General features: G+C 37.9%; 1 protein-coding gene across 1 annotated transcript in view; it reads left to right on the top strand.

The window, feature by feature from the left end:
• The window catches only part of COL28A1 (collagen type XXVIII alpha 1 chain), a 212,355-nt gene that overhangs the window by 25,394 nt on the left and 165,820 nt on the right, over positions 1-21,141 (top strand). Inside the window, 2 exon segments of the mRNA XM_049768871.1 lie at positions 5,272-5,316; positions 6,669-6,722. Coding sequence (XP_049624828.1) covers positions 5,272-5,316; positions 6,669-6,722 — 99 coding nt within the window.

Genomic DNA, 21,141 nt, shown 5'->3' with positions numbered 1-21,141 from the left:
CACCATATGGTCCCATGAATACCCCAAGTGCTGAATGTGGGCCCAGAGACTCCCTAAATACCTATAATATAGACTTAGTATTCCTTGGCAGTAACAGGCATAAAGACAGCACCATAGTTCCTGTCATTGCATTTCTTCTCTGGCCTAGATGGCTGAGAACCAAGAGGGATCCCTGGGTCTCCTGAACACTGCTTGGGAGATATCTCCTTGATCCCCCCAAATAATATAGTGTTTTAATTGCTTTGAGGATTTGCTGATGGCACCACAAACATATAGTACAGCTAAAACATAATGATAAAAATTTGTAACACATTCTACACAAAAAGTGGGGCCAGAGAGATAGCATGGAGATAGGATGTTTGCCTTGCATGCAGAAGAACAGTGGTTCAAATCCAGGCATCCCATATGGTCCCCCGAGCCTACCAGGAGCAATTTCTGAGCTTAGAGCCAGTAGTAACCCCTCAGTGCTGCTGGTTGTGATCCAAAAACAAAAAACAAAAACAAAAAAAAAAAAAAAAAGTGTGTAAATATAATTAGGAACTATAAGCAACAAGCTATCAGGGCACTAAACTAAACTCTTTTAATTATCTGTGTTTAAATTATAGCAGAGACAAAAAATATTAGTCAGAAGGAAATAGAAACAAATAAGATAATGACACAGGTACATGTTAACAAAGCACTTTAAGAAGCCTGAGACTTTTAGAAGCTTTCAAAAGTTCAGATTCAAAAAATGTAGGTCTTGTATATTGACTGGGAAGAAAAACAAAAAGTGTGATAATAAATGAATTCTTTCCGTAGTACAATTAAAGATGAGAAATGAAAATGAAAATATTTGTTATATCAATGTAAAAATGAAACAATAAAAATTAAATAATTTAAAATTTTTTTGAATTAAAAAATCACTGATGATGAATTAGTATATACATTTGTCTTAACTAGTAATTAAGTATGCTGTAATTTTCTGTGCCTCAAAAGAGAGAAAAGTACTGCCAATCATGAATATTATGTAACTGATTTTAAAATGTACACCAATGTTAGAGATGTAAAATTGTAATAGATAAAATGCTTCTCTAGTACCATAAATATGGTTTCCTTGACATGAAGAATTCATGCAAGTTTAAATAAAACTATAAATATAATGAGACACAAAGGAAGAAATATATTTAGATAATAAGTGAAAAAATTGAACTATTATCAGTTAATGAAACTAAAATAATATATAAATACTTCACCAAATTAACAAATACTAAGTAATATAAATTATTCAGTGTTGAATATTTTTCATTTACAGTGGAAATAGAAATATAAGCAAATTTTATGAAAGCTTCATGTTTTCTTTTTCCTTTAAAATTTTATTTTTATTTGTTTTATGTTTAGATGTTCTAATTTACAAGTTTATTTATGTATTAAATCTTGAAACTCTTCAAAATTTATATTTTCATACCATATTCACGACCGAAGTGGCACCAATAACCCTCTCCTTTACCATAGCTCAACGGAACCCTTTTACCCTATCAACTCCCTCTTCTTTCTTTTTGGTAAAAGAAAGAAAGAAAGAAAGAAAGAAAGAAAGAAAGAAAGAAAGAAAGAAAGAAAGAAAGAAAGAAAGAAAGAAAGAAAGAAAAAAAGAAAGAAAGAAAGAAAGAAAGAAAGAAAGAAAGAAAGAAAAGAAAGAAAGAAAGAAAGAAAGAAAGAAAGAAAGAAAGAAAGAAAGAAAGAAAGAAAGAAAGAAAGAAAGAAAGAAAGAAAAGAAAGAAAGAAAGAAAGAAAGAAAGAAAGAAAGAAAGAAGAAAGAAGTAAGAAGAAAGAAAGAAAGAGAAAGAAAGAAGAAAGTAAGAAAGAAAGAAAGAAAAAGAAAAAAAAAGAAAGAAAGAAAGAAAAAGAAAGAAAGAAAGAAAGGAAAAGAAAGAAAGAAAGAAAGAAAAAGAAAGAAAGAAAGAAAGAAAGAAAAAGAAAGAAAGAAAGAAGGAAGGAAGGAAGGAGGAAGAAAAGGAAGGAAGGAAGGAAGAAGAAAGAAAGAAAGAGAAAGAAAGAAAAAGAAAAAGAGAGAAAGAAAGAAAGAAAGAAAGAAAGAAAGAAAGAAAGAAAGAAAGAAAGAAAGAAAGAAAAAGTGTGAGAGAACTTAAGGTACTTAGTTTCTCTTAGGAATTGTAACTTTTGTCCTATCAGAAGTTAGATAAATGTTTTTTATTATTGTATAAAATAATAATCACCAGGAACAATTTAAATATCAGAGCTAGGAAAGTGAGCAAGTAGAGACAATTTATAGTTTTGAATTTTTTTAAATGTCATTGAAAACTCAATATGTGATTTCAGAGATTCACATTACATGCATACAATTTTTATTATATATGTATAGAAAACCAAATAAATAGGAAAACACAAAGTGGATATATATTTTGATTCAAATTTTGAAAAGAAAAAGATCTTGGGGATAAGATAATATATTTCCAACATATACAATAGTAGTTGTTTATATGTGAGATCAAAGTTTTTCTTTTTTACTTGTTTCTAGAAATTATCAAATTCTGCTTAAACATATATTTGGGTAAGCAGGGTAAATAAGGAGGCATGGAAAGAGAGAGTAAAATCTAGATTGCTTTTAAATAAAAAGTAGACTTTTAAAAAATGTCAGCTATGGGGCCCAGAGCGATAGCACACAGCGGCAGGGCGTTTGAATTGCATGTGGACGATCTAGGATGGACCTTGGTGTCCCATATGGTCCCATGAAGACCAGGAAGCCAGGAGCTATTTCTGAGCAGATAGCCAGGAGTAAACCCCCTGAGCGTCACAGGGTGTGCCCCATAAAGCAAAAGCAAAAAAAAAAAAAAAAAAAGTCCAGCTATGGCCAGTGGTTCTCAAATAGTGGGTCGTGCAAACACTGTTCATACCAAGCTAAGCCCTGTGTTTATGACTCTGTATGTCTCTGGAGCTGAGAGTTGCTGTGTCCCGCTTCAAAAAGCTTATGCATTGAAAACATGCTCATCTGTAGCCATTAATCCAGACATCACCTCTGTTTAAAAATCAGCTCAAATTATTTTATCTATTTTTGTTTTTTTAAATTAAAGTTTTTTTTAAATAAAGATACTATCTTACAGGTTGAACGGGGGGTGGGGGGTCGCGAAAAATGTTTTCCTTCTTCCTAGTGGGGCATTGACAGAAAATAATTTGAGAAGCACTGAGCCATGCAATATTGTAGATTAATGTTGAATATAAATAGTGTTTTGCCAAGTTCTGTGTCTTGAAGGTGTACAAAAGAATGGCGTAGGTAATAAAGAAACGCTGTTAGTTAATTTACCATAATTTGCCGGCGTTATCAAGATGACTGGGAGTTATAAGACGACACCCTAATTTTGCAGCTAAAACATAGGTTTAGGCCTATATTCGCTGTAATCAGAGAGAACGTTCCTGTGCTGCAACCTGTATGTAACAGTGAGCCAATCACCAACAAGCAAAGGTTCAAAGGTTATATTGTATTAGACTCCTTCTCTGACTCTGGCCAATCTGAGCAGGCTTTTGACAGTGTAGATTCAGGGTCCAGAACATTGTCTAATTTGCATGCATAAAAAGCCTGCTTGGATTGACCTGAGCTAGAGAGGCAGTCCGAGCAGCCTGGCAGTGAATTGGTTCAGGATCGAGTTGGAAAATTCGTTTTGTGGCAATATTTCAGACAATTTTCGTTTAGCGGCATATTGAAACATTTTTTTCGGGATATACTCAGCGTATAAGACGAAACACCCCCCACCCCCCCATTTTAGGTTGACTTTTTTTGTTTCAAAAGTCATCTTATACGCCGGAAAATACGGTAACTGCCATTACTATCTGGAAGAAAACCATATTCTACCAGATTTACTATTTCTTGATAATGAGAGGGAAAACAACCAACTGTGTTCAGGGATCACTCCTGGCTCAGTGCTCAGGAATCACTTCGTTCAGAAGTTCATATGAGATGCTGAGGAAGCAACTCAGGTCTCCCAGGTGTAAGGCCAGAACAGTATTTTCAGTAGTATCTCTCTGACTTTTGGGTTTATCATATTTATTGTAATTCTTTTGTTGGTTTTGTTTCATTTTGGTGCCACATCTGGGCTTATTCCTTCCTGGATCTGCACTCAGAAACCACTAATAGCATGTTTAGGGATCAAATAGGATTTCTGGAATCGGAATTGAATTTGGGCAGGTCATGTGCAAGGCAGGCTTGCTACCCACCTGTGCTATTGCACGAGTGATATACGAATCTTAGGAAATCTTTCTGGGCCAGAAAGATAGTAAGCAGCTTGACTATAGCACTTCATATTGTTCCCTGGATCATTCCCAGGAATGAACCCCAAGAGTAGAGCCAGGAGGAGTAAGCCCTGAGCACGGTTTAGGGCACCAAACTAAACCAAACAACAAAACCAAACCAAACCAAACAAAACCACACCTTTTTCTTTAATCAAAATATCAGTATAGGGACTGGAGCGATACCTACAGCAGGTAGGGTGCTTGCCTTGCATAGGGCCAACCCAGGTTCGTCCCTGGCATCCCATATGTTACCCTGAGGCCACCAGGAAGAATTCTTGAGTGCAGAACCAGGAGAATCTCCTGAGCACCCCCAGTTGTGGCCCCAATACAACAAAAATCAATATATAATCAAGGATTTCCCTTTTTAGGTTTTTTTTTGTGTGTGTGGTTGTGGGGGGGGGCACACCCCGGTGACACTCAGGGTGTAACTTCCTTGCTCTGTGCACAGAAATTACTCCTGGATTGGGTGGGACCATATGGGATGCTAGGGGATCGAAACTGTGGTCTGTCCCTACGTCAGCTGCCTGCAAGGCAAAACGCTCTACTGCTGTGTCACTCCTCAGGCTCCATAAAGACAAGGATTTCTTTTTTTCCTTTTTTCTTTTCTTTTCCTTTTTTTTTGGGAGGGAGCAACACCTGGTGATACTCAGGGGTTTCTCCTGGCTATGCACTCAGAAATCAATCCTGGCTTGAGGGACCATATGGACGCCGGGAGATCAATACCTACGGTCAGTCCTAGGCTAGCACGGCAGGCAGATGCCTTACCACTTGTGCGCACACTCCTGGCCCTTTCTAATTTGTGTTATGGTTTGTTATGAAAGACAATTTTGATCTCAGTTTTTCTGCTTGTTAGGATCATTTTGTAAGCGGTTAAATTTATTTAAAGGACATTTGAATGATCTAAAAATATGACTACACTTTCCTTTTTTCATTAAATCACTTGGTTTTTGAAATGGATATTTAGAGTAACTTAACTGTTTTATTTCACAGGGATCCCCAGGGCCAGATGGATTAAAAGGACCCAGAGGACTTAAGGTAATGAGAGTAAAACCTGAATCTAGATCCAGGTTCAGAGCTTTAAAATGTTTTGTCCAAGTACCAAGAGTATTTTGTGATTGAAGCCAGGCATCAATATTTTTTAAGGTTCCGAGAGGATTTCAAAATTTAAAAAATAATGTTTCACAGTTTTAATAACTAGTTCAGGCATCTTAAGCATAGGCACCAGGATATATATTTACTTAATGAGTATCTGAGGGCTTAAAAATTTAAAAGTCAGTGTGCAGAAAAACAGATTCAGTTAAAGTAGTGAAAATCAATAAATACTATTTTTATATTACATAGTCACATACATAAGAAATATATAGGAGGAAGAGGGGGTTATTGGTGGTGGGAATGTGAAGGGGAGTATTCTGTTTATAACTGAAACCCAACTACACACATACTTGTCATCCTGGTGCTTAAATCAAGATTTATATTTTAAAAAAGAAACCACATAGGAAAGATCTATGTATTTGATCTAATTTATAAAAACTTGTATTTTTCCACATTCACTATAAATAGTTAATGCTCAGTAATATAAATTATCTTAAGCCATTTAAGTAAGATATAGCTATTAAATTTCAGAAAACTAAAATTTCTAGTTTGATACTTTTCTATATTAATGGGTTAGAGGAGAATATGTGTGTGAGAGTTAAATTTAGTGTTTGAAAAACAACTAAACATCAAACTTTTAAGATGCACTAGAGAATCTAGTTAGCAATAAACTTTATTTGCTTTTACTAGAATTGTATCAGGCTAATCTGGTTATCATGGAACCATTAGAAGTTCTAATTTTTAGATATATTTACCTGAGGTTTCTTTTTTAAAGATATTTAGGGGCTAGACTTATAGTATTGTGGATATTTAGGGGCTAGAATTATAGTATTGTAGGTAGGCTGCTTGCCTTGAATATAGCCTACTTGGATTAAATCCCTGGCAACCCATACAGATCCCAAGCCCACTACAAGTGATCCCTGAGTGCAGAGCTAGGAGTAAACCCAGAGTATTACCAAGTATGGCTTAAAGAACAAACCAACAAACAAAAAATAGTGTTTAAACAGCAAAAGTATTCTTAAAAAAAAAAGGTCCACTTTAGGAATAAGTTTAAAGCAGGTTTAAAAGCAAATAGCTCATTAACAAATACTTATTCTCAGCTTTTGGACTATTTTAGAAGCTTCTTATATAATAAGAGATTTTTATTTAATTTTATTTCTTAACTGTATGAAGCTCCAACTTTATTTTGAATTATCTGATTCCTAACTCCAGGAGTTAGAGGGACTTACTATTTCATTCCTGTTGTCCTTGTGTTGTGTTCACAAAACTAATTTTTGGTTTTAATCTTGGAGCAGGGCATTAGTGGACCTCCAGGGGATCCAGGACCTAAAGGATTTCAAGGCAATAAGGTAATCATACTCCGCTTAAAGACAGAGAGCTTTTCCCTTGTTGAGCTATGGTAAAGTGTATTTTTATGAGGCATAAGTCAATGTGCTCTTTGAGGATATATGCTTAAAAATACATAATAAACTGCAGATACATACAAGTATAAACACAATATCAGTGTTAGTTTAATTATTTATTAACATTACCTTAATGAATATTGTTAAATTGAAGCTATTATAAGAATATTTGCATTGTTTTCTTCTTATTTCTGTCCTCTTATCATTTCATGTCTTGTTAGAAACTGGTAAAGTGATAAGTAACTCAATTAAAAATCTTTCTCATAGCAATGCTTAAAAGCCAACTAGAAGGGGCTGGAGGGATAGCACAGTGGGTAGGGCATTTATTTTGTATGTAGCTAGCCAGGGTTCGATCCCCAGAATCCCATATGGTTCTCCAAGCACTTCCAGGAATGACCCCTGAACACAGAGCCAGGAGTAACCCCTGACCACCACAGTGTGTGCCCCTCCCTCAAAAAAATAGCCAACTAGAACAAAAAGTAATTACAAGAGAAATCATTAGTTATTTCTTTTTTAGGGATCCATCTTCTAATGAGTGGCATAAATTGCTGAAAAGAATTTTAGTTTATTTTAAATTCTTTACAGTGGTAGTAAATTTCACAGGTATTAGATATCCAATACATAATATTGAGCTTATGTTTAGAATACATGGAATTTGCAGCACTAATCATATCAGAAGTGGCTTGTCCTAGTGAACCTTAGATAAAGTCAATCTTTTAAGGTTGCTACTGAATTTAACTTAAGGAGAGCAGTTGATCTACTAGAGAATGCTCTTTCTTTTGAGAGAAAAAAGGGTGTGATTAGTAGAGTATTTTTAAAGAGATAATGAATTATTTCTCATAAGCTACAATCTTTACTCTATTTTTCTAGTATGTGGATTTTCATCATTAAAGAATTTACACAAGAGGTGCCAAAGTAGAAAAGGGAATAAATTAGCTAAACATGCATTAACCAAGGAAAAACAATTCTGTCTCTGTATCAAAAGTAATTTCTATCCTTAATATCTTCCATATGTAACATAATTCCTATTCAGTCCTGAAAGTAACATCTTGTCTTAGAAAAAAAATATAGATGTCACTCATGAAACTCTCAATCCTCCCATATATGAAAGTTGTGTAGTGGTATTCATAAGAAGGGAATGTGTCAATCTCTGGAATTAAGTAGAATAATTATCACAGAAATGCCTACGAAGCCATCTCTCCATAACCAATCTGAAAGGAGAGCACACTGTACTTTTTCCAAGTAAACAAGAAGCATTTAAGATTTTTCAGCTGATTTCCATGACCTTTATGGGGGTGCATATCTAACGAGGAATTGGTCTCTTTAGTAACTAGAAAGCGATTCAAGACTAGCATGCTTTCAAATCACAGAGAACAACTTGCAATAATTAAACATGATGTGCATCAAGCCTGAATTAGACAAAACTTTCCATTTCATGCTATATTTCTTAGGTTACTTATAAAGAGTACTTTTTTCTCAAGTCTTATGCAAATATGTTCTTTTCAAAACTCACTTTGCACTTCTGGGGAGAAGGGACTGCTTCTTGGGGCAAGAAAAGGAAAGCAGCTTTTGAAACTTTTAAGTGTTCTAGCACTGGAATTGCAGAGCTAAGGCAAAAAGAGAGCTATAAAATGTTCCTGGGTGGGCTCACGGAAGATAGATTCAGTGGGCTGAAGTATGTGAGGCTATGTTAGATTCTCTGCACCAGATGGTTTCTAGAGCACTCCTGGGGAGGACCCAAAAGCACACGGCCAAGAGTAGCCTCTCAGTTCCATTGGGTGTGGCCTCTAACAGTAAAACAAATACTTGAACTATTTCCCTATGCTAATTCCAACATGCTAATTATCAAAGCATTAAAAAATACTACATTATTATATATTAATTTTTTAAATCAATAAATTGCTTCTCTTCTAAACTCTTCCATTGTCCTACTCTAAGATGTTTGGGCTTTATTTCTACAGTGCCCCCCCCCCAACACTCTAAAGTGTTTTCTTTTTGTTTGAAATTCAAATGTTAAAAAATACTAATTATTTTTTCACATATGCAATATGTTTTTACTTAACTATATAGTTTCTAAAAATTTAAGGCAGGGGTCTCAAACTCACGGCCCGTGAGCTGCTGCGGCCCTCTGTACAACATTTTGTGGCCCACGGCCAGCCTTCAAATATCGCAGTATTCACGATTATTCGCTTACCAAATAATCACAATAAAAATCGGGGTATGCAAATGTTTAATGTGATTTTTTGCGATTTTTTCTTACGAATGCGATTTTTTTTATTGCGAATATTCAGTAAGCGGATAATCACGAATACTTTGCGCCTAGTGCTGACGTCATTTCTGCTGCTCCTGCCCGCTGTCCCTTGCATTATCGGAGGCCTAAGGGAGAGAAGGGAGAAAAGTTTATTACAGAATTAGATTTTGTCATATCTTCATCATGACTTCATCAAAGCCTGCAGTGAAGAGACAGATTGATGATGAGCACAGACAATTCAGGAAAAGTGGGAGATGCAGTACTTCTTTGTTGAGCACAGGGGCATCCCCACATGTCTTATTTGCTCAGAGAAAGTTGCAGTGCATAAAGAAAACAACTTAAAACGCCATTATTCAACTAAACATGCTGAGGAATGTGCAAAATATCAAGGAAATGAGAGAGCCAAGCAGGTTGCCAGTCTTAAAGCATGTCTAATGAGGCAACAAGATTTCTTCAAGAAAGCAACCAATGAGAATGTTGCATCAGTCGAAGCTAGTTACATGGTTAGTGAGATGATTGCTAAGGCAGGGAAACCATTCACAGAAGGAGAGTTTGTTGAAAAATGCATGTTACAGGCTGCAAGTATTATCTGTCCAGAAAAGAAAGGTCAGTTTAGCAAAATCAGCCTTTCTGTCAACACTGTGGCAGAGCGCATTTCTGACTTGTCAAGTGACATTTATCATCAACTGTGTGAGAAAGCCAAATGTTTTGATGATACTCAGTTGCTCTTGATGAGGGCACAGATATAATAGACACTGCACAGCTCACAATTTATGTCCGTGGTGTAGATTGCAATTTTGAATTAACAGAGGAGCTGCTCACAAGAATTCCAATGCATGGCCAGACCACCGCTAATGAGATATTTCGGCATCTATGTGATGCCATTGAGAATGCAGGTTTGCCATGGAAGAAGTTTGTTGGAATAAGAACTGATGGAGCGCCATCAATGACAGGGAGGAAAATTGGACTGGTGGCACTTGTTCAATAAAAATAAAAACTTGAAGAGTTGCTCTTCACTGCATTATCCATCAGCAGGCCCTTTGCAGTAAATGCCTGCCGTGTGACAATATGATGTCTGTTTTTGTGAAATGCATCAACCAAATCAGATCCAGGGGTTTAAAGCACAGGAGGTTTCGTGCTTTTTTTTTTTTTTTTTAGAGGAAATGGAGTCAGAATATGGAGATGTGCTCTATTTCACCGAGGTATGTTGGCTCAGCAGGGGAAATGTCCTGAAAGATTTTTTGAGTTGAGCGAGGAAGTGAAAGCCTTCATGGAGAAGGATGGGAATGCCGTTTCTGAGTTGAGTGATCACAAATGGCTCATGGACGTAGCTTAGATGTTACAAGGCCTGGGGCAGCTTATCAGTGCTGCCTATGACAATGTGAGAGCATTCTCCACAAAACTTGTGCTATGGAAATCCCAGCTCTCCCAGACAAAGCTTTGCCATTTCCCAGCATGCAAGGAACTTGTAGATGCAGGCATACCATTCGGTGGTGAGAAATATGTTGATGCTATTTTTAAGCTAGAGAAGGAATTTGATCACAGATTTGCAGACTTCAAAAAGCACAGAGCCACTTTCCAAATTTTTGTGGACCCCTTTTTTCTTTGATGTGCAAGATGCTCCTCCTGTACTTCAGATGGAGCTCATTGACCTGCAATGCAACTCTGATCTCAAAGCCAAGTTCAGGGAGATTAGTGGAAAAGCAGACATGCATGGGCAATTTTTGAGAGAATTGCCCCCAAGCTTCCCTGAGCTTTCCTGAATGTTCAAGCACACCATGTGCCTTTTTGGGAGCACATATTTGTGTGAAAAGTTATTTTCTACATTGAACTTCGAAAAGTCAAAGTACAGGTCTAGACTTAATGATGATCATCTTCAAGCCTTACTGAGGGTCTCAACTGCTTCCTCTCTACAGCCAAATGTGGTTCAGATTTGTGAGAAGAAGCGCTGTCAAGTCTCTGACAGCAAGGAATAGGCAAAAGATGCCACGTTCAGAAGAACTGTTCATGATTCATGTTCAGAAGGGGATTACTATGTTACTCACCCTAACCTGATTGGTGATTGTGCCCTACCCTAGTGTGTGACCTGGCATTCTGCCCCCACCCTAGGGTAGTACCTGATTCTGCTTCCACCATTGGTTGGTATCTGATCCCACCATTGGGTGGTACCTGATTCTGGGGGATAAAAACAAGGGTCTGTGGAAGGCCGGGGCTTTTTGGCTGGAACTGAGGCTGAGTCTTTGTACTTCAGTCTTGTCCACCGAATAAAGCTAATATTTCCACAAGCCTGACTGTCAGCGAGCTGTTTACCCGCTGTTTCACCTCAGAACCGTCGGCTAGACAGGGTGGCAGACGTGTGCTCCGAGCTGGAAGAGAAAGGCCTCATCCTCCATCCCTCTATCAGTCAACCTCTTCAGGGGCTGACTTGCAACAGGGGACCATATGGAATGCCAGGAATCTAACTGGGTTTATCCTGGGTCAGCTGTATGCAAGGCAAATCGCTTACCTCTGTGCTATCTCTCCGGCCCCAATAAGTCTATTATCAAGAAATAAATTGAAACTACGGTTCAGGAGGAATAAGTGAGGCAAGTTAACATATAGCTCATGACAAATTTCTACACTACTACATGACTATCTTAGATACCTATTTGTATCCAAAAATATCAGGCTTCATCGGAATATTATCTGAGATTCCCCAGTGGCAATTTTCAAGTAGTTATACTTATGAAAGTGTAAGTAAATAAGAACTACATGTGCTGATCCAGAAATTAAACATCCTTATGCACATCTAGTTTTCTTCAGAAATAAACATGTCATCAATTTTGAAAAGAGGCTTGGCTATAAATTTTTGACAAAACTACAAAGGACTGAATATACTATTTTTTTTGTGTGGTAGTTGGCAGTATGCTAATTTAATTTCCCTCTAGCTTCCATGTATTTTACCTTTATACATTTTTAGTATTTTTTTGAATATAAACAATTAGCAGATAAAATGAAAGATATTTTTAATTCCATCTAAGATTTAAAAAATTAAAATGAAAGTTTTTTTAATAATTTTTATTTTAATCATAGTGGCTTACATATAGTTCTCAGTAATATTTTAGGTACATATTAACATTGAGTCAGGGGAATTCCAACCACAGAATTGTCCTCCCTCCACCCCCGTTCCCGTCCCGCCTCCCATAACCTCCACCCTCACCCCCGGGTCTGCCAGAATAAGTGGTCCCCTCTGTGCCTAGCTTACTACTTAGTGATCTTACAGCTGTTTGGTCATGGTACCTCCATTATATCCCTCTCTAATTGGGAAGTTTTAATGACAAAAGTTTAGCACTCTTATCAAATCTTGAGAGGAAGAAAAAATTACTATATTTAGATTCACTTTATACATGTAAGATGAGTCTCACCTATTTACTGAATAAATAAATGAACACAAGTTTTTAAGTGTAAGAGTACCAAATACACTCTAGCAGTTTGATCTAATTCCATGGGCAACTGTTTTGAGTGTGAGAACTGGAATAAATCTATACAACCAGCTTAAAAGTTTAAACTTTGTCATAGCTGTTCATATTATGTTGAAATACTTCCAAACCATAACTGAACTATTATTTATGGTTAGTAAGTTGACCTATCAACACTATGGTTAGTAAGTTGGCCAGGTTTCCTTTGCTAGTTCAAAGTAGATAGAATGTTACTGTGAAACCTTCCATAATTGGCACGAAGGGAAGAAGTAATAACCAATAACCATAAATGTATATGGAAAATATTTTAGCATCCTGAAAACAGCCTACTGAGTGTCTAATAATTGAAAAGTACAGGTGATATGACAGTTCAGAGCACATTCTGCTTCTATAAAAGCAGTTGCAAAATTGAACCTAAATGCTGTTTGCTTTCTGGCCTTTTGACATGAAGGCAAGTGTCTAGTTTTATGTTGTTTTGTTGGTGTTTTGCATGTGGGAGTCTTGTTTGATCCATGGAACCATGTGGTCCTCCATCCACCAGAGTCCAACCAAGAGTGGACTCTGAGAAATTTTGGGTGTTTTCCACACTCCAGCTCCTAAAAAAATTCCACCAAATTCCTGGGCTGGTGCAATAGCACGTAGATAGGACATTTGTCTTGCATGTGGCCAAACTAAATTCCATCCCCAACATCTGTTATGGAACCCACATTTGCAAGAAGTGATTTCTGAGTGCAGAGCCAGGAGTAATATCTGAGCACCACAAGGAGTGGCCCAAAGAACTACAACAAATATAACCCTACCCATTTCTAAATATGATGAAACTTGCAATACCTAAAATATCATAGCTTGTTATAGCCTACAATTCACTATAAGATGGTGGAGGGGAAAAAGCTAGTAAAGTATTAATCAGCATCAACAATTCTATTATAGTCATTAAACAAACAAAAATACTTTTAACTTCACAATTAATCTTCACAATTAAAAGTTCAGCTTTTCTAGTTGTATAAAAATAATGATGTGTTTTCTAGTTTTCCTAGAAGGATAATAATTTTGAATAAGTTTGTGACTCCCTAGTAAGTGTTTAGAATACAAAGGTAAGCCTTCCTTTATAGTTCTACATATAAATATCTGCTTACTGAAGAAGTGCAAAATAGTCAACAAACTCGGTGTATGTCTTTCCTTCAGCAATGTCAGTCTAAATACTATTTATGTCCTGGATCTAATTATATGAAAAGAATTACTAGTGATCCAGCAACTGCTTTTGGGGAAAGGGCTTTGACCTACATGCACGTCAGCCCTCCAGGGTTCTAAATGAGCTTATTAACTCACTTGATGTGAGACAACTGATAGTGGCAATTTGAAGTATCTGCCAGAACATGCAGAATGTTGGCCAGTAGCTTGAAGGCAGGATGATTTTTGTTACCAAATTTCTGATGCATATTGTTCTCAGCAGATGGAGTTTACCATGTATGTGTTTGTAGTTTGTGTGTGTGTGTGTGTGTGTGTGTGCCCGTGCACATGTGCACACCATTCTTTGCTTGCAGAGACTGTCAAGGTGAAAACTGATGCAGCAAGGAACTCAGCACGCTGCCAATATTTTCCCCAAAGGTGCTGAGTATAACCCACATGCTTATGCAAATTAGGCACTAAGTAGAGCAGAACCAGTTCCTGCAATGTCTTCAGAGGGATATAAGACTTTTAAAAAATAATTACATCACTGAACTTAATTAATTTAAGTAAGTTCTAAAGAAAGAATGTAATACAAATAATTGGGTTTATTTCAGGACCCAGAGAGATCATACAATGGGTAGGGTGCTCATCTTACACCTGGGCCAAGACAAATTCAATCCCTAGCATCTCATATTGTCCCCTGAGCACTGCCAGTTGTGAACCAAAAACGAAAAAGAAATATAATTTAAAATATTAAGTTTATTTCTAAAGTAAGGTTTTTAAACAATTCTGGTAAAATATACACATAATTACTATTTTACCCAATTTAAGTGTACACATCAGTGTGAATTAAATATATTCAGTGCTGTCCAACTGTCACCACTATGTCCAAAATCTCTCCAATATTCCAGTATAAACTTTATATACGATAAGCAATTAGCACTAATTAGTTACCTCTGTCTTCAGTTTTCAAAGGTAAGTTTTAAAGAAATACATCTTTTTTCCATGTGTCCAAATCATTTTATTCTTTTTTTTATAACTTTATTTAAGCACCTTAATTACAAACATGATTGTAGTTGGGTTTCAGTCATATAAAGACCCACCTTCACCAGTGCAACGTTCCCATCACCAATGCCCCAAATCTCCCTCCTCCACACTCTCCCCATCTGTATTGAGACAGGCTTTTACTTCCCTCATTTACTCACATTGTTATGATAATTGTCAGTGTAGTTATTTCTCTAACTGTACTCACCACTCTTTGTGGTGAGCTTCATATTGTGAGCTGGACCTTCCAGCCCTCATTTCTATTGTCTCCAAGAATTATTACAAAAATATCTTTTATTTTTCTTAAAACCCATAGATGAGTGATACTATTCTGTGTCTATCTCTCTCCCTTTGACTTCTTTCACACAGCATAATAGTTTTCATGTACATTCATGTACAGGATGTACTTCGTCTCTCCTGACGGCTGCATAATATTTCATGGTGTATTTGTCCCACAGTTTCTTTAGCCATTCATTGGTTGAAGGGCATCTTGGTTGTTTCTAGAGTCTAGCTATTATAAAAATAGCACTGCAATGAATATAGGTGCGAGGAAGGGAGTTTTGAATTGTATTTTTCTGTTCCTAGAGTATCCCTAGGAGTGGTATAGCTAGATAATATGGAAGCTTCCAGTTTTTTTGAGAAATCTCCATATTGTTTTCCATAAAGGCTGGAATAGACAACATTCCCATCAGCAGTGAATGAGAGTTCTTTTCTCTCTACATCCTCTCCAGCACAGATTTTTCTTGTTCTTTGTGATATGTGCCCATCTCTGTGGTGTGAGATGGTACCTTATTGTAGTTTTGATTTTTCATCTCCCTGATGATTAGTGATGTGGAGCATTTTTTCCTGTGCCTTTTGGCCATTTGTATTAAAGAAATACATCTTTATATAAACCACGCTCATATTCAATGGAGAAAATTCTTTCTGAATATTTTTCAGCAATTCATTTTGTTATGGCAAACTCTGAACAATGTCTACCAGAACCATTATTCCACAGTATAGATAATGTGGTCACAATATTGATAATATACTTTTTGTGGTTTCCCAAGCTGTGCTCCAAATACCCAGGGACCCTTCCAATAATTATCAGACAAAAGAGTGGCCAGGTCAACGCAAGGGCCTCAGGAGTAGCACCCAAGGATGTAGCTAAAACCCTAAAGACAAAAATTGCTTGTGCCCTGCAGTGCTGATTACCCAGGGCCTCTCCTCTCAGGGCCTCAAGTCCTGTAACCCTGTGATGTTTAGGAAACTTCCTGGTACAGAAGATTAAATCAGGGTTAGCAAAAAATAAGGCATATGCCTTAACTGTTTATTTCTCTGGCACAATGTTTATGATTTTGATTACCTGGTTACTGTATTTCTTCACCACTACCAATATATCCAAGACCTTCCATCATAATTCTTACATTACTTATCCATTTCATTCCTTCTTTCCTCTGCTACTGTTTAGTAACCTTATTTTTGTAAATTAAAGCAAAGATTTTGTTATCATTTAAAACTGTTCTATTTTTTTGTTTCTCTGTATACTGCAGATGAGGGAAAAATTGCTGATATTTGTCCTTATACTGATTAATTTCACTTAAGAGTACTCCTTCCAGTCTTATCCATCTTGAACTGAACTGTACAATTTTATTTTTATTTATGTACTATTAATTCTAAAAAGCTGAACAGCATTTCATTGTGTATGAATATCATCATTTATCAGTCATTAGACATTGATTCCATATCATGGCTATTGTGCCAAGTACTGAAGAAAACTTGTGTGTGCATATATCTTTTCAATTCACATTTTTGTGTTTGAGGGTATATGCCAAGAAGTGGAATTGCTGGTCATAAGGTCTATTCTTTTAAGAAGGCTCATACTCTTCTACATATATTACATTAAAATAATTTTTACCTAAATTTTTTGGGCAGTTGAATAAATCTACTAGTACTCAGGGGCCTATACCTGGATTTGTGCTCAGGAGTAATCCTTGGCAGTGCTTGGGGAAACAATTAGTGGTGTTTGGGACAGTGGGAGTAAATTCAAGGCAATCCTTTCTTCTCCAGTTCCTATTTGCAACCAACATTTGTTATATGCTTGTGTTTTTATTTTTGAGAGTTGTATCTAGCAGGAAAATAACATATGACATATGAGATTCTTATCTTGCCAGGAATATAACACATGTCAGGGTCTCCAACATATAAAGCATGTGTCAGACTATCTGGACCTATTTTGTTCAAGATCTTCTCACATTTTGCTGGGGTGTTATATTTCATACTCATATTCATAAGGAGGCTATTAGAAACAAATCTCCTTCTAGTTCTATCTACATTAATCTGTTCTCTTTCTATATGTCTATGATATTTGAGGAAAATAGAGAAACAATAAGCAGAACAAGGGTCTTTATTTAATGTTGTGTTCGTTGGTGAAGCTTGGGGCAGGATAATTTTAGCAGGCATTCAAGTCTGAAGTTTTCTTTCTTTTCTCCCTCCTTTCTCTTCTCTCTCTCCTCCTTCATCATTCCTCCCTCCTCCTTCCTCCTCCCTCTCTCCTCCCTCCTTCCTTCCTTCTCCTTTCTCCCTCCCTTCTCCTTCTTCCTTCTTATTTATCCCCTCCTTTTCTTCCTTATTCCTTTCTTTTTTTCTATCTTCCTCTCTCCTTGTTTTTCATTTCTTCTCCTTTCCTTCCTCTGTCTTCTCCCCTTCCATCCTCCCTTCCCTCCCATCCCTCCCTTCCTCCTCCGTTCCTTTGTTCCTTCCTTCCTTTGTTCCTCCCTCCCTTCCTTCCTCCCTCCCTTCCTCCCTTTCTTCCTTCCTCCCACCCTTCCTCTCTCCCTCCCTCCCTTCCTTTTTTCCTTCCATACTTCCTTCCCTCCCTTCCTCCCTCCCTTCCTTCTTCCCTTCCTCCCTCCCTACCCTCCCTTCCCTCCCTTCCTTACTTCCTTCCTCCCCTCCCTTCCTCCCTCCCTTCCCTCCCTTTCCTCCTCCTCCCTTCCTCCCTCCCTCCCATCACTTTTTCTTCCCTTCCTTTCTACCTTCCTCCGCCCTCCCCTCCCTTCCTTTCTTCCTTTCCTCCCCTCCCTCACCTTCCCTTTCTTCCTTCCTCCCTCCCTCCCTTCCTTTCTTCCTTCCTCCCTCTCTCCCTCCTCCCTCCTCTCCCTCCCTTCCTCCTCCTTCCTTCCTTCCCTTCCTTCCTAATATCCTTCCTTCTCTCCTTCCTTCCTTCCTTCCTCCCTCACTCCCTCCCTCCCCTTCCTTCCTTCCTTCCTTCCTTCCTTCCTTCCTCCCTCCCTTCCCTTCCTCCCTTCCTCCCTCCTCCCTCCCTCTCCTTCCTTCCTTCCCTTCCTTCCTTCCTTCCTTCCTTCCTTCCTTCCCTTCCTTCCTCCTCCCTTCCTTCCTCCCTCCCTCCCTCCCTCCCTTCCTCCCTTCCTCCCTTCCTTCCTTCCTTCCTTCCTTCCTTCCTCCTTCCTTCCTTCCTTCCTTCCTTCCTTCCCTCCTTCCTCCCTCCTTCCTTCCCTCCTTCCTTCCTTCCTTCCTTCCTTCCTTCCTTCCTTCCTTCCTTCCTTCCTTCCTTCCTTCCTTCCTTCCTTCCTTCCTTCCCTTCTTCCTTCCCTTCCTTCCTTCCTTCCTTCCTTCCTTCCTTCCTTCCTTCCTTCCTTCCTTTCTCCCTCCCTCCTGTGAATTACTAGAATATTCATTCTGAAAACACTCAGAAAACTCATTTGCATGCTGGCTCTTACTTTACAATTCTTTCTATCTTACATAACTGACATTTTATAATTAGGGCCACTTTTCTTTATCACCTAAGGAATCCTTTTAGGGAAAGAGACTAGCATTACAATATGAAAATACATTCTCAAGAGTGGATGGAGATGTGGGTGGCTTATGTAATCCTTTCCTTCTGTCAAGCTTGAGTATATACAGTTTCCCAAACTGCCCTTCTGTCAGTCTGTTGTTAGGGTGGTTGCCAAGGGGAAATCTTGGAGTAGTTCTTTAGTTGATATTCTTTTTTTTAATTTTTATACTTTTTATTGAGACCAATGGGATTTTCAAGTCTTTCACAGTTATATGTAAGGTACATAGTAACAGTGAATTAGGGCAATTCCCATCACCAGTGTTGACCTTCCTCTGACCCTGTTCCCAGCATGCATCCCATAACTCTACCCTTAGCTCCCTGGACTTACCGTGCAATTGATCCCTTTTGTGTATAGTGTGTTGTAGTTTGGGTATCTTGATTCTATTTTCATTGACTTTGGGTTGGGTATTTAGGTCTAATCATTTTTCATTTCCACTCAATATTCCTGAGACAGCTTGCCCCTGATACCATCCACTTTCTTTCTCAGTTTATGAGGCAGAACAAGATGATTCATGGTCTATGGTTCTGTTGAAAAAATAAAGCAGGGAGGAGCCCCTGTCTAGAAGCTATAAATACAATTTAAAAGAAGAAAGAAAGTAAAAGAAATAAAAAGAAAAAAACCGAACCAAACCACAAAACAAAACAAAAAAAACCCCTAAAAAACACCAAGCCCCCCTAACAATAAGGAGGACAAGAATTGGGAGAAACTAGAAAGGAAATTTCTTTGTCCTAAAAGATATAGGGTTCTCCACCCTTGAAGCATAATGTCATGGAATCAACTACAGGCTCCAGACAAATTCATTTCTGAACCCTCAGGTCTTTTTATGGTGCCAGGAAACGTTCTGCACAGTTGTGGTGTCAAAGTCAGTCTTCTGTAATTAGTGATCTCGGTTTTTTGCACAGATCAAAGGGACTGAGTGTCTTCTGATTTCATCTCACTGTTAGGTGATGAGGTAGGGTAACCTGCCCGTAAATCAAGTTGTTACTGTTTCCTTGTCATCAGGATGTCCTGTAAACCTAACCTTCACAAGTTGGTTCCAGGGCGGTACTAGGAACTCCTCCGGGGGGGGGGGGGGGGGGGGGGAGTGTGTATTTGATTCCTGGTGCTGGTGCAGGGAACTGTGTCAGTTCTAAGATTGGGATCTGGGGTTTGGATTTGGATAGTCAATGTCCAATCACATGAGGTCTAAGTCGAGTCCCCATGACAAATGTTCAGAGTAGGAGGCACCCATGTATTATAAAATTTATAGGTTCTTATCTTAGTAGATAAGAGACTGTTTCTATATGTAAGAGGTCCCCATTTAGTGTGCCTATACAAAAAGGAATGATGCCATATTATATTGTTGGTGCATTTGGGGGTAAAAATGACAGCCATACAATCTCTGTGTCCTGTTTTTTTTTTGGTATTTTTGTTTGTTTGTTTGTTTTGGATTTTCAGGCCACACCCATTTGATGCTCAGGGGTTACTCCTGGCTAAGCATTCAGAAATTGCCCCTGGCTTGGGGGGAACCATATGGGACGCCGGGGGATCGAGCCGCGGTGGCGATCTTTCCTTGGCTAGTGCTTGCAAGGCAGACACTTTACCTCTAGCGCCACCTCGCCGGCCCCTATGCCCTGGTTTTGACCTGAACTTTTATCCCAGGCAAGACTTTTCTACTAGAGTTTTATACTAAGCAGAACCAAAATAAGTAAATGAAAAAAGAAACAAGAAACAAGAAGATATGGAGGAAGCTACATTTACATTTGGAACTAAACACACTAAGAAGTATAACTATTAAAGAATTAAACATAGAAAGAAAAAAATATATATCCCCATTAAGCTTTTTGAGATAGTTTTGGGGGAATGAGATCTAGGGCACATTTTTATCCCACACCAGAAATTATTATCTTCAGTCATAGCTGTGGTGGAGTTCTACATAGTTTTTCATTGTGACTTGTGTTGTGTGGTACTCTTCTTATTGTGGTGCAGCTCCTTGACTGGAAGAAATGAGCAGCCATAGAGGTTTGTTTCCCCCAGACTTCACTCACAATTGACAGGCTGCTCTGTTTTGGTTCACATATCCTCCTTCTTTAACTCCTGGGCTGCTAGTATAAGTGGTCCCCTCTGTGTCTAACTTGCTGTACATTGGGTTTCGATTCTGTTGTCGTTGGCTTTGGAGTTGGTGTTTAAGTCTGATCATTATTTATTTCTACTCAATATTCATCAACTGTTTGGTCTTGGTACCATCTATTATTTCCCCCTCAATTTGTGAGGCAGAACAAGATGGTTTAAGTAAATGTGGTTCTGTTTGGAGGGAAGAAAAAAGAAAGAAATATATGAGGGGGTGGGCAAAAATCAAACAAGCAAAAAACGGGAGGAGTCCTTCTAGAGGCTATAAATATCTGTTTAAGAGAAGAAAGGGAAAAAGGATGAAAAACATAAAAAATCAAACAAAGGAACCTTAAAACACCACAGCAATGAAGATAAAACCAAACAATAACCACAGTCCTGAAATAAAAACAAAACAGAGCACATAAAAGGAAAAAAAAGCAACAACAATAACAAAAAATTAATTTGTGCTTTTATTTCTTTGCATAGGCACAGTAAATATTGGGGAAATTAGA

Source organism: Suncus etruscus, chromosome 1 (assembly GCF_024139225.1).
Source record: "Suncus etruscus isolate mSunEtr1 chromosome 1, mSunEtr1.pri.cur, whole genome shotgun sequence".
Classification (NCBI taxonomy): Eukaryota; Metazoa; Chordata; class Mammalia; order Eulipotyphla; family Soricidae; genus Suncus; species Suncus etruscus.
Note: the sequence above shows the minus strand (reverse complement) of the source record. Positions and strands in the feature narration are given on the sequence as shown.